Raw genomic sequence first — 17,242 nt, 5'->3', positions numbered from 1 at the left:
TTATTTAATATCACCTCTAGGTTTGGTCCCTAAAAAAAGAACCAGGGAAAATTCACCATCTATCCTACCCCAAAGGCCAATCACTGAACGACAGCATTCCACACACGGAATCCGCAGTATCCTACACACAATTCCAGGAGGCGGTAAGACTCATACAGGAATGTGGCAAGAACGCACTGATGGCCAAACTGGACATCGAATCCGCCTTCAGCCTTTTACCAGTCCACCCAGATTCCCAGCAATGGTTAGGTGTTACTTTCAACAACAAATTCGATGTAGACAGATGCCTCCCTATGGGGTGCGCAGTATCCTGCGCCCTATTCGAGCAATTCAGCTCCTTTTTCCAATGGGCTTTTCAGAAAGAGAGACCAGGGGCCAAAGTGGTACACTACCTAGATGATTTTATGGTCATGGGCCCAGCAAACTCAGAAGAATGCCACGGGGCCCTTTTTGAAACTAGAAAGAATGGCCGCACAGTGGGGCATACCTCTGGCAATAGAAAGAACGACCAAGCCAGCCACCAATATAGTTTTCCTAGGCATTGAAATTGACTCTGCACAAGGACTATGCAAGATCCCGAAATCAAAAATTGCAGAACTCATGGAGAAAATACAAGCCCTGAAAATAAAGGACAAGGGCACAGTTAAAGAAATTCAATCATTAGCAGGCAGTCTTAACTTCGCTGCCAGAATAATCCCTCTAGGGAGGGTATTTTCCAGAAGTCTGGAACTTAAAACCAAATCATTCACCAAACCCCACCTACACATCCGACTAGGCGCAGAGGTGAAACAAGATCTGGAAATTTGGGGGAATTTCCTCAAAAATGTCAACGGGATCTCACTTTGGCGAACGCCTTTGAATACATGGACAAAAAGGGTCCTTTTCACCGATGCAGCCGGGAGCAAGGGGTTTGGAGCCATACTACACTCAGAATGGGTGGCAGGACACTGGCCCAACTCATGGCAACAGACAGGGTGGACAAAAAACATCACCCTCCTAGAAATATTTCCCATCTGGCTAACATTATACATCTGGAGCAGGCAGCTAGCTAACACAGAACTCTTGGTCTGGTGCGATAACATGGCAGTAGTAGGCTCCATAAACAGAAGGTCTACCAAATGCCCTTTAGTTCTAAAAGTCCTACGAGCCATCACAGCAATCACACTACAAGAAAACATTGTAGACAAAGCAAAAGACATCGCTGGTGCAGATAATAGCATAGCAGATGCTTTATCTCGCTTTCAGTGGCAGAGATTCCGGGAGCTAGCGCCGCACGCCGAAGAACAGATGACCCCGATACCGGTGGAATGCTGGGAAATAATGGGAAATCAAAAATAACGGCATCAACGCCAGCGCCAGGGAGCCCAGGCCGGGATGCCAGGCACCTCAATAACGGGTGCCAATAAAATAACGGCATCAACGCCAGCGCCAGAGAGCCCAGGCCGGGATGCCCAACAAGCACCAGGCACCTCAAAAGCGGGTGCCAATAAAATAATGGCATCAACGCCAGTGCCAGAGAGCAAAGGCCGGAATGTCCAACAAGAATCAGGCACTTCAAGACGGGTGCCAACAACTCCTTAGGTTTCCTCACGGAGATGGCAGGGAAAAGCAACAGCGCAGCTCAGTACAATAAGTGCTTGCAAACAGTTTTTAAAGCCACAGGCATAAAACACGTAGAGTTAATAACGATCAAAGACATGGAAATATTTTTAAAATGGGCACATGAGCTTTAAGAGAGATTGGGCAAAAAGACACCTAGTTGCAGTCTCATATTTTTCAAAAATACGGGGTGATTCAGACCCCACCCAAAGTGCCCTCATTGCTTATGCATTAAAGGGTTGGGGCAGAATAGAGGGCCCTCAGGTAACCCGCCGCCCCCTTGACTTCAGCAAACTGGTACAAATTGCAAACCAGCTGGAAGCCATATGCTGGCATCCATACGAGATCTTATTGTTCAGAACAGCTTTCTTCCTGGCATACTTCGGGGCTTTCCATGTGGGAGAACTCATTGCTTCCAGCACCAAGGCCACCAAAGGGCTGGGCATCATGGAAGTCAAGGTCAGACAGGAGAGCGTCAGCATAGAAATCCAACAATCAAAAACTGGGGCAAAAAGAACCATCAACATTTGTTGCATCGATGAGGCAGTAAACTGCCCGGTATGTATTACCAACCTCTACTATGCACAAAGACCCAAGGTTGGGGGGAGGTTTCTGATCCACAAGGACCCCATGGCACTAAGCCGCTACCAATTCAAAGGGGTGCTGATGAAAGCAATTAACAATGCGGGGTGGGACCCCAGGGGTTTTGGCACCCATTCCTTCAGAATAAGTGCTGCCACCTCAGCATGGCAGGGAGGTTTAGCTCCCCAACAACTAAAAAACATAGGGGGCTGGAAATCAGATTGTTACAAAAGGTACATCAGACCGCAATTAGTATATCCAGCCACCCTCACCCTTTTTTTCTCCCCCCTTCATACAGAAACACCAGAGGACCACTCTCCAATCGGCATGGATAGTCGGTCACTCTTTTATCTTCAGGACGGGCCGATGGGCAGAGGAGACCAAAGAAAGGCCACCTTTCAGGAACACCATTTCCTCATGGTGGGGTTACAGAGGCCTACGGTGGGCAGAAATCCACGAAACATTAGCAGAACTGGTCGCATACAGAGACCCGCCAGCATTTCTGATCATACACCTAGGGGGCAATGACCTAGTATCCTCTGGGAGGAGAAAGTTACTTAAGGACATGTGCTCCTCTCTTGCAGGTATCTCACATAACTGGAAAGGAACGGAAATATACTTCTCGGCCATCCTACCCAGAAAGAAATGGCAAGGGGCCAAATGCTAGAAATCTGTAGACATTTCTAGATGAAAAATCAACAGGGAGTTAGAAAAGTTTTGTACAGCAAGAGGACTGGGCTTCATAAAGCACCCAGCCATTACACTGGGTGACCCGGATCTTTTTCACAAAGACGGCACCCACCTATCAATCAAGGGCATGGAACACTTCTTTCAAGAAATTACAGCAACTCTAGCCTCCAGGGGTTGTAAATAGGAGATACTTTTGGGGGAACGCAGTCAGCCGTCAACCTGTCCACGTGTGGCGGCACGGGCCAGAGGGGATAACCCCAAAACCCGGTGCCCAAAAGTATGTTACTATCATGATATGTGATTATTGTTATCTGCATAACCATATCTGTACAATAAAACCTACGGCCTTTTATTGCCAACACTTGAAAAACAATGTGTGAGGCAAATTATTCTGGGTGAGGGTATGGGATCAGCAATTTATAAGTATGCACGCATATGGGTTCAGCTGTTATGATTATACTACATTTTAGCAGACTGGGCGACTGAGTTTCAGGGTTTGTTAAGAGCATGCAAGCCACACTCCTTCCATTTGCTGAGGTTTAAAAGAATCGCTCTAGAAGCCTCGTCCTTTTCAAGGAGAGGATTCCAACGCAATGAAGCCCAACTTTCAACCTTATGAATGAAGTACAGGCGCCTCCGAAGATAGCTACAGAGAAGAGCAGGTATGGGCTAACGCAAACGTCATAATCACTCAAGAGATCCTACCATCAAAGGGGTATTTATATAACTGCTTTACCTTCCCGCAGATTTATCTTTGCCAGATATCGGTTGAGGCTTCTGGAAGTATTGAACTTTCAATAATATTGCCGCATGAATTGATTAACGTCTCGTTTTCTTTTTTTGTTTAAACAAACAATCTTAATTGACACACCAGCTTTCATGACACATTGCATATGCATCCACCTTTAAAAGACAGTCCGTTGTTTGCATAGCATTCATTATGCAGGTTGACAATACTGAGGAAGTTGACTCATACGACATGAACATTATAATTCATGAAAATATTCGTATTAGCGCCTTCCTATTTGCATATGACATTGCAAGTGCATTAGATGAAATGACGTGCGATGCACACATTAATTACTTGCAAATTAATGCTGATAAGACAGCAATCATGGCCTTTAATATTGTCAAAAAAGAGATCAAATAGAATTGGTATATAATGGTTAGACTGCTGGCACTAGCCCAACATTTGATGTAGATGTACTTAGCCTTTCCCGTTTATAGCAAAGCAGGGCCATCACTTAACTTAGCGAGGTTGCGGATTGAAATAGTATCATTACTATTTCAAATGAGGAACATTAAAACTAAATATTGTGCATTCTCATTGATCCCTCTGTTGAATTTTTTATAACGTGAAGGTTGTTCCTATTAAAACGTATGCCCTAGATGTAGCTGATTTGTTGCAGGAGAGACACTTGAAAATACCATAGGGCCATGTATGGAGAAGAATTTTAAATGTGCCCTTATGACGGGCGATTGTATTAATTCGATCAGAAATATGCCTACAGGCTATACTGATTGGAGAGTACATTTAAAGAAATTAATACTACTCAAACATCTTCAACCCAGTTAAAGGAACCATGTATGAAGTCTTAATGCAAATAGTAATTAATAGCAAATCACGGAATGTTGTCAGTGAAGGCATAGGCTACTTAGGAGCGAGCCTGGATTGTCTGATAAACAATCTGGGCAAAGTCAAGTTGAAGATAAAATCTATACGATTGGGTAAAGCAAAATGAAGCTTAGGACAATTATATCCTGCACAAAGAATATCAAAACATCTCCAGATATCATGCTACATTGCCAACGTACTTCTAAAAATTCCCAGATGCCAGGTATAGATCTGCCTATATGAGTTTTAGATTGAATCAACTTTCTACGCTAAAGGTTTGGGGTCCACGTAGAGGTATAAAACAAAATAATAGACACTGTCGCCTATGTAACCAAAGTGTTGTCTTAGAAACAGCAGATATTGGATAAGTGGGTTCCAATATGTTATGGTGCTGACTTCTCAATAGTAACCAAATCTCTCTGATAACTGCATTAATTCGTTTGTTAGCTTCATTATATGTACTTTTAGGCGAAAAATGGATGCTTCATATTTAGATTATGTAAAATGATATTTTACTCTAAATATTGTAAAATAGTATTTATATGGATTATGTATGCAGTGTTCTATGTGCGTGGTTTACAAAGGTTTTAATTGTAAACCGTACAAACTTAATACAAAATAAATCATGAATGATTAATGTCTCCCATGTCCCTGTTTGTCATCAAGTGTTCCCAGTGCAGGCCTATACATCCTAAGAGCCCATGATCAGCAGTTTAGCATTTCATTTGTGGCATCCATTGTTGGTATCCCCTGCCAGTGTGAGTTCATTGTGACTATATACCTGGGCTACTCCGCCCACTGACAGCTGACTCAAGTGCCGTTTTCACATCTCCTATGGACCCTCGTGCTCAATAGTCAATATATATTTAAACTTGTACTCATTGTTAGGAAATAGGAGGCAAAACATTTACCTCATGGTATCCAGTTGTTTTACAGCCGAAATGTCACTGCAGATTTATTTACTGGGCATTTTAACTGAATGTTTGCTACAAAAAGCAGGGTGTGATGTGGTTGGGTGAGGCTATATAGGGTGGGAGAGAGGGAGGAGTGGGCAGGAGAGGGAGGCAGGGGGTCTTCCCCTGCATTTTGCAGCAAAAAGAAATCTGTAAAAAAAATACTACAGTGCAATTTCTGCGGTAAAAACACATAGAACCAGGATCGGACTGGGCCATAAAATTGTCTCGGGCACCAATGAAACAGTGGATCACAGTTGCAAATGGCAAATCATTCCTTTTGTGACACAGTTTGAATAGTACCCAAGGGTGAGTTTTTTGATAAAATGTGGTGTAAATTGTGCATTTTAAAGACAATGTATTCAGCAACACTGGCCAGAACAATTATCCGCATAGTGAAGTAACTCATCAAACTGGCACACATTGGCCAAAAAAGCGGCCCACGTTGACCAAAAAAGCTGGCCCACGCCAGCATATTGTGTTTTTGGTTCAGCCATGGGCCTATTGCCCTATAGGCCAGTCCGAGCCTGCCTAGAACCATTTCTGCATTGTATGGAGTGATTTCCAACAGTGATTTTGCAGTGCATTAACAGCGCTGTTTTGCATCTAGAATTGCTGGGCAGTTTGGTAAGACGGCAGGTAAACAGGGCCCAATACTTCCTATCGCATGTGCCACTTAGAGGGGGTACTAGTGTAATACAGATTCCCTAGAGAGATGATGTGTAGAAGGGTAAGAAGCATCCACAAGTATAGAACAGTAGCTGACTCATAAGCCTGATAGGGAAGATTCAAGGCCCTGTAAAGAAGAGGATGTGTCGCAAAGACACCTGGGTGCAGCACGAGGGCCTAGGTTGATGTTTCTCCAGTCGTGCATCGCACAGCAGCAATGGCAGCAAGTCCAAGGACATGACGACCTAAATGGCAGCGTTCATCAAAATTCATTCAGAGCATGCTTATAAAGATTATTTATTTATATTATTTTGTATGCAACGCCCCAGCCATGCCTGGACATTAAGAACCTGTTTTCCTAACGGACCTATTCTGGGTTAAGGTGCTTCACGTTTCCAGTGATTGAACCACTTCACCTCATTATGCTTTTTTAGTTACATTTCTTGCTGAGGCAAACAGAAGTACTTATTATGACTCGCGAGGAAGCTTCCCTAAGCAAATGCGATTATTTCCCCAAAGGAGCTTTACATTTTAAAAGTACCTTGCAGTAGGGACACTTTAACTCCCAGTATTCTGAGGCAATATGCTTCGAATGACTTTAGATGCCAGGCAACCCTCTGCAACTTTCATTGGTGATAACCGACGAGTATGTAACGAATTAAACCAATCTACCAAGGTGGTTACTGTCCTTTGGCAGGAAGATCGCCCATGAGGATCTGGGCACCATCTACTTCAGGGAAAGCAGGATACACATGAAGACCAGAGAGAACAGAGCCAGCTCCTATTCCGGAGGCAGAGGAATGGTGCTGGGCCTTCAGTGTGCGTGGAGATAAGGAAAGGATCCACCATGAGAAACCACATACATTCATACACGAGGGGCTGATGCCGTTGCAGACCCTAGTGAAGGGTCAGGCTCAAGGCATGAGTGTAATAGTAAAACACCAGCTGTGAGCGACATTGCATTAGTCAGATGGGGAATGCCGGATAATGAATGCCTAGGTTGACCATTCAGCAGGCAGTGCAATGTGACAATGCTTAGGACGAGCCGAGGGGTTGATCATCCAGAATGCCAGAATATAGGAACACACATTCAGTGTGAGCTTTCAGGAAGTGGCCAGGGAGTCATATCTCAGTGGGGAAAAAGGCATCCAAAGGTCCAGGTATTGCAGGAGCTTAATCTTTGCCATAAAAATAGGGCCACAGCTACAACACTGGACAATTCAGCAGGCTGCAGATATCCGCAGCCCCCATTAGGCTTTTCAGGACAACGGAAGACGGACCAAATCCTGCATAGAAGTTGGATTGGAGCTGAAGAACTGCTTTGTAAGGAGAGTATTCAAACAGTGTCTGCCTCTGCCATTTATAACCGACGGATACCTTTGGCTACAGTTTTTACATTCTCATTGAGCACTGCACATGCTTACAGGAGCATCTGATTTGTTGAGCACATGCCTGGTAACTGCCTGTGTCCTTGTGCAGGCATTGCTCGTATTATTTTACTGCAGGCGCTACCTGAGTCACTGAATGTAGATCCACCCTGCCTTCCTCACAGGTTGCTGTCCACACCGGGCTCTCAGAAACCTTTGACAAACACCAGCCACAACTTGCCATGGTCTCAGTAGTCGGCACCTCATTCATACAGATCCCACTGGCCGTGGAAGAATACGGAGGAAACCCCTGTGACATGTGAAGTGCTACATCCCACGGCAAGGTCCAAGAGAACAGGGTTTAACCTAACTCGTCTATGCTCTGAGTGGATGTGTATCCCAGAAGCCATAATCAGTGCTGGGTCACCACTGAATCCAAAGGGAAGTTTAATTTGGGAGTACAGGCACGTGCATAGGGGAACAAAAGGCACTGATTGACCACTAATGAATTTACAATATCCCCCTCTTGCCTTGTGAATTGTAGTAACCACTGTCTTATACGTTTTGAAGCCACGAGTCCTTGGCATATCCAGAAATCATGAGAATCTCCACTAATCACATTTTGAAGGAAATATTGTCAGGTCATTTAGAAATTCTGCTCTCCCTAATTTCGCACACAAGTTTCATATCCAACATAAATATGCCATTTGTCAGGACTATGTTCACCTTTCCACATCTTTTGTTGAATTTTAAAATATTTAATCTCAGGCATCCAGAATAAGGCATTCACAATGTAAGTGGTACACTGTAATTCTCCATGAACTGAAAAGAGAACAACGGAAAAAGAGAGGAAATAAACCTCACTCACCTCAGTGCTTTTTCTGTTTCTTCTTGCTCAGCCCTTTTCTTAAGGTAAATATATTTAAAACTGTCCAAGAAGCTGCGTAATGTTCCTGGTCCCAGAAAAACCTTATTATGGTTTTCCAGTGCCTCGTCTTTATTTAACAGTTGGATCCTTTCCTAAAATAAAATAAAAATAAATCAACACAAACCTCAATGTGGTGCAGTATATGGGCTGGGGATTGAGTGTCTGCAGTCCTTCAAACTGGATATCTGCTATTTATGTGTTAGGGCTTATTCAATATAGCGCTTAAACCTGCCTTAATGGGGATATATACCAGAGCATATAGAGGTTTCCTTTGGTGGTGTGGGCACATATATTGATTTTAAAGTTTGTTGTAGATCAGACAAGGCCGATGCAGGCAAAGGTGCACTCTGCAATGGCACAGGTTCAAGAACTGTGGCTTCCAGAACAACTGTCCTTTCTAGGTCTTACTATACAGAGTTTTAACTCTCTCACAGATGTATTGCAGGTGTATCCAAGTGGGGCTGTGGACTGTGGTGTCAATAAGCTGCTTCAGGATGTAGAACGTGCTTTTCCCCTGATGCAACGCAAGTCCCATTGCAGCCTTAGGCCACATGCACGAAAACACACATTACCAGGTCAAGAAAGAGTTTAAATAATGTTAAAAGGGCAAATTACTAGGAGGAGGAACATGAAGAGAAAATATAACAGATGAGGACCTGAAATAAAAATGACTTCCAGCTGTGTCTGACCAATATGAGCATCTAGGAATGAGCCAAAATCTGTTATCTGAAATGGATTCAAACATTTTTAAGGACAGCAATAATGCAAATACCCAATGAGAACCGGCCTGACAGACATCTCAGTCTCTATCCCATACATGGTAATGTGTCGGGGGACGCCTCGTAGAACTCACCAAAGAATTACAAAAGTGGTCAAAAAGGAGTGTACGCCAGTGCAAGAAGTAAAGGAGTTGTGTCTTCTCTTTTGTTTAGTACCTGTATTTAACCAAATGCAGTTTTTCTCTAGTAGCAGCAGCTGCAATTACATTACTTTGCTGATGGCACTCTGTTATAGAAAGCTATTCCAACTGTTAAAATGTCAGCATATAGTTTTGGCCAGGCTACCCTTTATTATATTCAATATATACTATGCTAACAGTGCCTAGTTGGGACATCTCAGACATATTCAATACCACCTTTAGTGTTTTCAGAATGCAGCAGCTGGTCTGTAACTCTGCTTGAGGTGGAGGGAACATGTCACCCTGGCTTTGGCCCTGCTCCAGTCCAAAAGCATGCAACTTTAAAATCACTATGTATTACACATTTAGCCTTCTATGGTGGGCGTCCCATATTTCTCAGAGACAAATACTTGCATTATATCTCTACTGGCACACTCCATTCAACTTTATGCCATCTGATGAAGCAACCAAAAGTCAAGCAGCAATGAATGAGATGTAGAAATGTCACTTTTAAAGGAGACCTGTCACTGCCTCACTCTTTGTTCTGTGAAGAATCCTTGGATGTCATCTCTTCTCTCGAGGGGAGGAGCCCCTTCCAATAAGGCCAGGGAGGTGAGGCCAATACCCGATAGTCCCCCTGGGGGTGGTACTCAGCGGGAGGATCTCATGGGGAGAGACTCCCCCGCTAGGGACAAGTATGAACATCCAAGGGAAATGTAATATGCCAACCCATCATCACATCCACCCACCTCCTACGCATCCTCATATCCCTTCACTAAACCCTCTGTAGCCCACACTTCCATTTGCCTCTGTAGCGTTAAAAACCCAAGATTAACTGGGACGAGGAAGAGTAGGGAGGACCTTAGAAAGACTTCCCTGCAAGATACCGGGACAAGGAAGAGTAGGGATGACTTTGGAAAGACTTCCCTGGAAGGTACTGGGACGAGGAGAACATGCAAAGCAATGGAAAGTCCTCAAGGGGACGTACATACATGTTCTAATTGTTTTGCTAGATTCAAAGTAAAAACAGACGAAGGACTTACCAAACAGAAAGGCCATCCCTGGAGGAACCACGAGTGAGGAAGCGGTTCGGCAGAGCACCGGGAAGACACCAATGAGTGCAGCAAGAGCGAGGGAACCGAGATGTCCCTGTCCAGTCCAGCGAGGAGCAACAGGATGGAAGGCTGGCCAGGAGAAGGTCCGGGCGCGAGAAGTACCTGGATGGTGTGCGCAAGTCCTAAGGCGCATGCGCAAAGCAAAGGCACACTGAGGGGACGCTGCAGCCCGTCAGAAAGCCAGAGAAGCCAGGGGAAGACCGAAGCTGATGCTCCAAGAGCCCCGGACCAACCGGAAGAAACCAGCAAGAGCCCAAAAGGTATCTTGCTTTCTGGGATGGTTGGTGAGGGCGTAATGGAGTTCGGGAAAACTCCAAGACTACCGAGCATGGGTGAGGAGGGACACACTGGGAAAGAAATACAGGTCTGGGACACTCACCCAAAAAGCAAGCTGAGGCATCCAAGTCATCTTCTTTGTGACAGTACCTGGCAGGAGAGTGAACCAGGTCTGCCAAAGCCAAACACTAAAGGAAAGTTTGTAAGCCATCCTCTTTGGGGTAGTGCCTCGAAGGAGAGTGAACGAGGTCTACCAAAGCTAAGCACTAAATGAACTTTTGGAAGCCATCTTCTTTGTGGCAATACATGAATAAGAAAGAGGCCAGGGGAAGGGGGTCATTCCCCCCGGTATTGAGAACTGTGCCAAAAGTGGAAAGAAGCCAGTGGAAGGGAGTCATTCCCCCTAGTATTGTGAACTTTGCTAAAAGTGTAAAGAAGCCAGGGGAAGGGAGTAATTCCCCCTGATGTTGTGAACTGTAAAGTAAGCCTGACTAATGGCCAGGGGAAGAGAGACATTCCCCTTGGTATTGTGATTTGTGGAGTAGGCCTGCAAAAGGGCCAGGGGAAGGGAGTCATTCCCCTGACATTGTGAAAACACTGAGAGAAAGACACTTGGAGACCTGGAGAAGGGAGGCATTCTCTAGGAACCCAATAGTGAAGAAACAGCTATGGGCAATAAGGAATGGTGGTGTCTGAATTGGAACTTTATCTTTTGAATTTGAACTGAGAAATTTACTGCTTTTTAGCATTTGAACCTGGAACTTTGTGTTGTGCCCTGGGAAGGGATTGAAACCTGGGGAAGGGAGTAATTCCCTCAGGTAAAGATCACACCTAACAATTGGAACTGTGATACACTGTCCAGAAGAAGGGAGGCAGTATCCTGGACCAAGAATATCCATCACTTCATAAGTTTAATTACAAGTGTAAGGGACAGGAATAGGTTTATGACACAGGACGGTGGACTCTTGATTTACATGGACATCCTGACTGAATCCTTAGTATGCTAGTTGAGGAAGGGAATCCCCTGTTAGAGTTAGGGAAAGTTAGGTTTTCACTTTAATTTTGATCTTAAATAAAAGTGTATGCCAACAACCATGCCACCTGTGTGTCAGTCTCCTCCTTCTGCGCCCTTACAGTACTCTGGGGAATCAAATACGTTAGGAAGGCACTTAAGACTATGTTCATCTCTAACTAGTCCTTTTTCCTGGATCATTATTTATCATTGTTCATCTTTACACTGATTATGTTGGTAATGAAGGGTATGTCCTAGTCACAGGAAGTCATCTTTGGCAAATACTGTGCTCTAAAAATATATATAAAATAACATACTCAAGAGTCAATGTTGATAAGGATTAAAGGATTATTTGTCCATTGTGTCAAGATGTTCAGTCACCATGAAAGCATCGATGTGTGATAATTCCTTTATGTAGAATGGTAATAAGATTGAGATATTTTTAAAAGAGCCTAGTTATCTTTTTTAATAAACTCTGTTTTTTTTAAGTTGTAGATTTCATTTTTACTCATTTACAAGCATACCAAATTATACTTCAGCAGTGGGCATGGTATGCTACTGTTTGGTTAACTTCTAGAATAAAGTCATCCTTGTTATTTTTTTCTTAAAATCTATTAATTGGCATTTGGTCCAACCAAAAATTGGCTTCAAGATACTCTCTATGGTATGTTAAGAGCATTCATTGTTTTGGCGTCTGTTCATTAGGCAAATACAATCCATGTATATAAACATGCCCATGCTCAGGTACAACCTGATCAGCCTAAATCTTGTCATACATAACAGGCAGAAAGGTGTCTTTGGGCCTCATTATGACCCTGGCAATAGGGGGTTAATGGGGCCGGTAGAGCTGCCGGCCCCGTTAACCCCCTACCGCCTCATTACGAGGGCTGCTCGCGGGACCCGCTAAGGACGCCTGGTAAAACCAGGCGTCCTTAGCGGGTCCCGCGAGCAGACCAGGATGCTAACAACGGGCCCGTCATTAACTGGCCCGTTGTTAGCATCCACCCCATTCCCATTGAGCCCTATAGGGGCTCAAATAGGAATGGGGATGTACCGGGTCCGGGTTCCTTGAATGGGGAAATACCGGGACCTCCAAGGTCGGAATGGCCTGTTATTTCCCCATTCAGGGAACCCGGTACCCGGTGTGGGGGTAGCCATGCCGCTAAAAGCGGCATGGTTACCTCCATACTCGGAATGAGGCCCTTTCTGTGTTGGAGCCATGTCTTTGGGATAGCCATCCAATTCCCGTCTTAGGCTTGCAATAGGTTAATGTTCAGGAACTCTGAGTCGTTATTGCTAAAATGTTCATGGTTATAACTCTTGTTCAAGCAGTTTATTTCGGAAAGCTTTATCCTTGCAGTCATTCAATCAGAAGTTAGACCAAGAGAGCGCTACAACAACCACAGTCTTTGGTTACTTTGACTGTCCATTTATGCAATGGCGTAGACAAGCTAAAAGAAATCATGGTATGGAAGGTTACCCCAGAGCAATTGCAGTACTTCAAAACCTTTCCTCTATCACATCTTGCTTTTACTTTGTCTACCTAAGTGAGAGAGGGTCTACTCAGACATATGTCCCTTGTTTGCTGTGCCATAAGGAATCAAGTTGCACCTCACTTATGAGGTCCAACAAGACTGAAACAAGCTGGGGTGGCTTGCGTTCCGTTGCAGAGGGAGTGTGACCCAGTAGTTTAGGTTGTGTTTGCTCCCATTGGTGTCAGGAACAGGAATTATTTCCAAATGTCTGGTCCACTTTTGTAAAGGGTCAGTTATGCTAACAAAACAATATTATGAAGGTTGCCAAGAACAAGCCATGTGTGCGGTTATGACACATTCCAAAACCTTCCATTCATCACATTTTGGTTTTAGGGAGAATTTTCTTTAATTGTCCAGCTTTAAACTGTGCATTCCAAATGTTACTGTAAATGACATAGCTGCAGGGACACATTTAAGAATATATATTCCTTGCATGTTAATGACAAAAGCTGTAGTGCCTCATCTGGATCTACTGGTGATCATTTGTAAGCAGATGTTTGCACAAAGATTTAAATCAATGCAGTAAAGCAGAATCTCATTACTGAAACTCACTAGTCGGCACATAATGAATGGGCCCAGATAGCAGGTACCGGGTAATCAGCTGGGTACTCCAAATCCACGTGTCCCTTTTCCTTACCTGCATAATGTCTTTGGTGAAGGGCAGGTCAGTGACATTTCTTTGTGGTGTTCTTGCCAATGCGTCACCATCTCGCTCAGTATCATTCAAAGCTATGTGGTAGCCATGTGCTCCAACCCAGGGAATCTGATTGCATTCCTGGAGCATATTGCTATGGATCTGAGTACAAACTTCTGCAACCTCATCCCTGAAGCGGGTGTGAGACAAGAACAAAAGGCCATGGTCATATCAACTGTTTTCAGGTTAATCTTGAAAGAGAATATTAATCCATTTACATGTCAAACTTTCTACTACTGGTAATATGTAAAAAGGAGAGTACATATTTCTGATGACTACTAACTTGTGATGCTCAATGATAACGCATCCACTTTTATTTACTTCATATTGAGCCTAAACAACCGTGGCAAGCAATTAGTTTGAATGGACCTTAGACAGGCCTTTGTCTTAACCTGGTCAAAAGCAATGATCTTTCATTTGAAAGAGAATAATATTTTGTTGATGATCCTACTAAAATAAGCCAAAGGCCAATAGGGAAACGCAGTTACCTGAAGGGCAGATAAAGAGGACACTGTTTCTGAGTGAAATATTGCTTACATTGAACAGCCAATATACCCCTTTGAGTGACTGCAGTATAACTTGTACTGATGTTACACTCACTTGTCTTTTCAATGTCCTTCACACCTTTGACACATCTGTGTGTGCACTTGCAGAAAGGCAGCCTGTGTGACAACTTCCAAGCCTATTGCAGTTAATATTGGATGCCTCAAAACATGATTTTTATAATTCACAAAAATGACATGAATTTAATGGGGTTTTGCATAAATCAATTTGAGCCGGTCTAATTTGCGAGGGAAAGAAATGTATTATATATATTATTATTATCTTTACTGTTTTTGGTTTATATAAACCTTTACAAAGAATTTTCAAACAAGAATACAATAAAAGATTAAAAAAGTACAAAACGTATTGTATAAAAACTGTAACAGACATTATTATATATGCAGGACAGAGTTTTACCCCTAACCGGCCTTGCACTTACTTGATGAAACCGATGAATTTGCAATTAGGGCATTTCATTACCTATTTAAGATTTGACCTTCTCCCCTCGAAAGAACATTTGGGTAGATGGAGTGGGACTCCCTACGAAGAAAGGGTATGCAGGCTAAGCAAGTTCAATGTCGAAACCATTCGTCATGGGTGTCCAGTTAAAGGATTGAATACAAAAGGTTTGAATACAAAAGTTGAGAGTCAATAGGATCGAAAACAAAAGGTGCACATTTTTAAATATATTTTTTGTGGGTTTCCGTCTAGGTTAAAAAAGTGGTTTTTACCACAAAAACATGGGTTGGGGAACCCCCCCGCCCAAAAAAAACCATTAAAAAACAAATGTCCAACCTTTTGTTTTCGGTCCTTTTGTTTCGAACCTATTGTATTTCGAACCTTTTGATTCGAAACTTTGACCTATAACCTTCGTCATGTACTCACAGGCTGCCCTAACTTGAGTAAGTCATATTATAAAGGGTACGCACTGGATACACATCATGAGTATTTTGTATCATCTGATAAATTTTGGAGCAGTATTTATTGTGCCAGATCTATAGTAGCAACTGCAGGAGCCTTTTACATCCGGAAGGATATGATGAGGAGGGTAGAGTAAGCTATCCATCGGCTGACTGAGGTCAGTCAAAACTGAAGTTTTTAACAATGAGATGAAATGCAGTTTTGTAAATGTGTAAATGTGTTAATTAATTTAATGGTTAAGATGATATGATGAATCAATATGTATTAATGAAATTGTATCTGATTAATATATTTTATTGTATTTTATATGTAATGCAGAAGGTTGATTTTTATAACCATTGCATGGTTACAAAACGTCAATTGTATATGTGTGTATGTGTGTGTGTGTGTGTGTGTGTGTGTGTGTGCGCGCGTGTGTGTCAGTGTGTGTGTATGTGTGTGTGTGTATAACACGTATTAGGTTCAGGCATCTTGGCCAACACCTGTTTCTCAGACAGGGCACACCTTTGTGGTTTTCTAGGTACAGAGCCATTGTTTACCACTCGTATTATTTGTACATTCACCACCGTAGAAGAAACTGCTTTTAAGTATATAAAAGTAATGAAATGACTGATGTCATCAAAAATCAGTGCAAGCTATTTTTAAAGAGGAATAAACATACAGCAAAATAAACACTCTCCCCAACATTAACTTTAATACAAAACAGCATTAATAATACATTGAGGTTGCTGAAACCATTTAAAAACACTTTGAATGAAAATATAATAAGTATTTGTAAAGTACTTGGAATGTCCTTGTGTACATGTTAAAGTAATAAGGAACAAATATATATATGTAGATATGAACACACACACACACATATATATAATACATACATACACACCTCTAAAACAGGCAGTCACACACATCCATTTATTTAGGTTCCAGTCACAGAATTTGTATTTTTATTTATTTATTAAAAGGATCACAGGTTTGTTATAAAACAATACGAGTATCACAGCAGAGATAACCATATAAGGATTGGTTTTCTGAACAATATAAATTAATAACTATAGCATTGGTCCTCATAGAGAAACTCCCTTTTTTTTTACAGAATAAAAAATGTGAAACGCTTGATTCGTTTTACAGTACCTTGTTTCTTTAGGGTGCAATTCCAAAACCTGATGTTTGGCAATGTAATGACTGGCTTCACTCTGAATCATCTTCTGTGACCACTTGTCTATCCAGATCACTTGGCAGCCACACAGGAAGCCGGGATATTGCCTGTAAAAGTAATAAGCACTTCAGTAGGACCATCCAAAGAATTCTATTAAATGTCATTGTCATGGTTGGTAACCTGTATTAGTTCAAGTAGTACCTGGTAAACCTGGGTGGAGATATGTTCCCTGTGAACCGAACATCCTCTCCCGACATTTTGCCTCACTACTTTTTAAGGAATTTTAAAGGATACTGGACAGCTTACAAACGGAAACTTGAATGAAGTCTGTTTCAGACTTCTGGCTGAAGGGGATTTTCCAGTACACCCTGTACAGCTATTGGCTACTCATATGCCCAAGTTGATTTTATCCTCAGAAGCTGGAGGATTAGTATACATATTTCTCTGAAAATTGCAAATACATTTGGAAGGTATTGCCATGGCGAGAATCAACTTATATGATAGATCTGTGCCATAGACTCTAATGAAGCAATTACGTCTATCGGTCTAGGCTTTTCCACTGGATAGTTTCTGAGCAGGGAAGGTAGTGTTGAAAGATTTCAAAGAAAGGTTCCAGGCCATACTGCTAGGCACTATTGATACTGGAACCGTATCCCGTTCGCAATTAGGATGGCCCAAATTCTCTTCAG

General features: G+C 42.7%; 1 protein-coding gene across 1 annotated transcript in view; it reads right to left on the bottom strand.

Annotated features, from left to right (window-relative positions):
- Window positions 1-17,242, bottom strand: part of LOC138452855 (uncharacterized) — a 1,928,742-nt gene that overhangs the window by 484,430 nt on the left and 1,427,070 nt on the right. The window contains exons 72-74 of the mRNA XM_069605205.1: window positions 16,529-16,660; window positions 13,877-14,063; window positions 8,344-8,495 (exon numbers count right to left, since the gene is read on the bottom strand). Of these exons, the coding sequence (XP_069461306.1) occupies window positions 8,344-8,495; window positions 13,877-14,063; window positions 16,529-16,660 (471 nt within the window). The remainder of the gene's footprint in view (window positions 1-8,343; window positions 8,496-13,876; window positions 14,064-16,528; window positions 16,661-17,242) is intronic.

This window comes from Ambystoma mexicanum, chromosome 4p (assembly GCF_040938575.1).
Source record: "Ambystoma mexicanum isolate Mex_15411 chromosome 4p, UKY_AmexF1_1, whole genome shotgun sequence".
NCBI classification, from domain to species: Eukaryota; Metazoa; Chordata; class Amphibia; order Caudata; family Ambystomatidae; genus Ambystoma; species Ambystoma mexicanum.
This window is presented reverse-complemented; position numbering and strand designations above follow the sequence as displayed.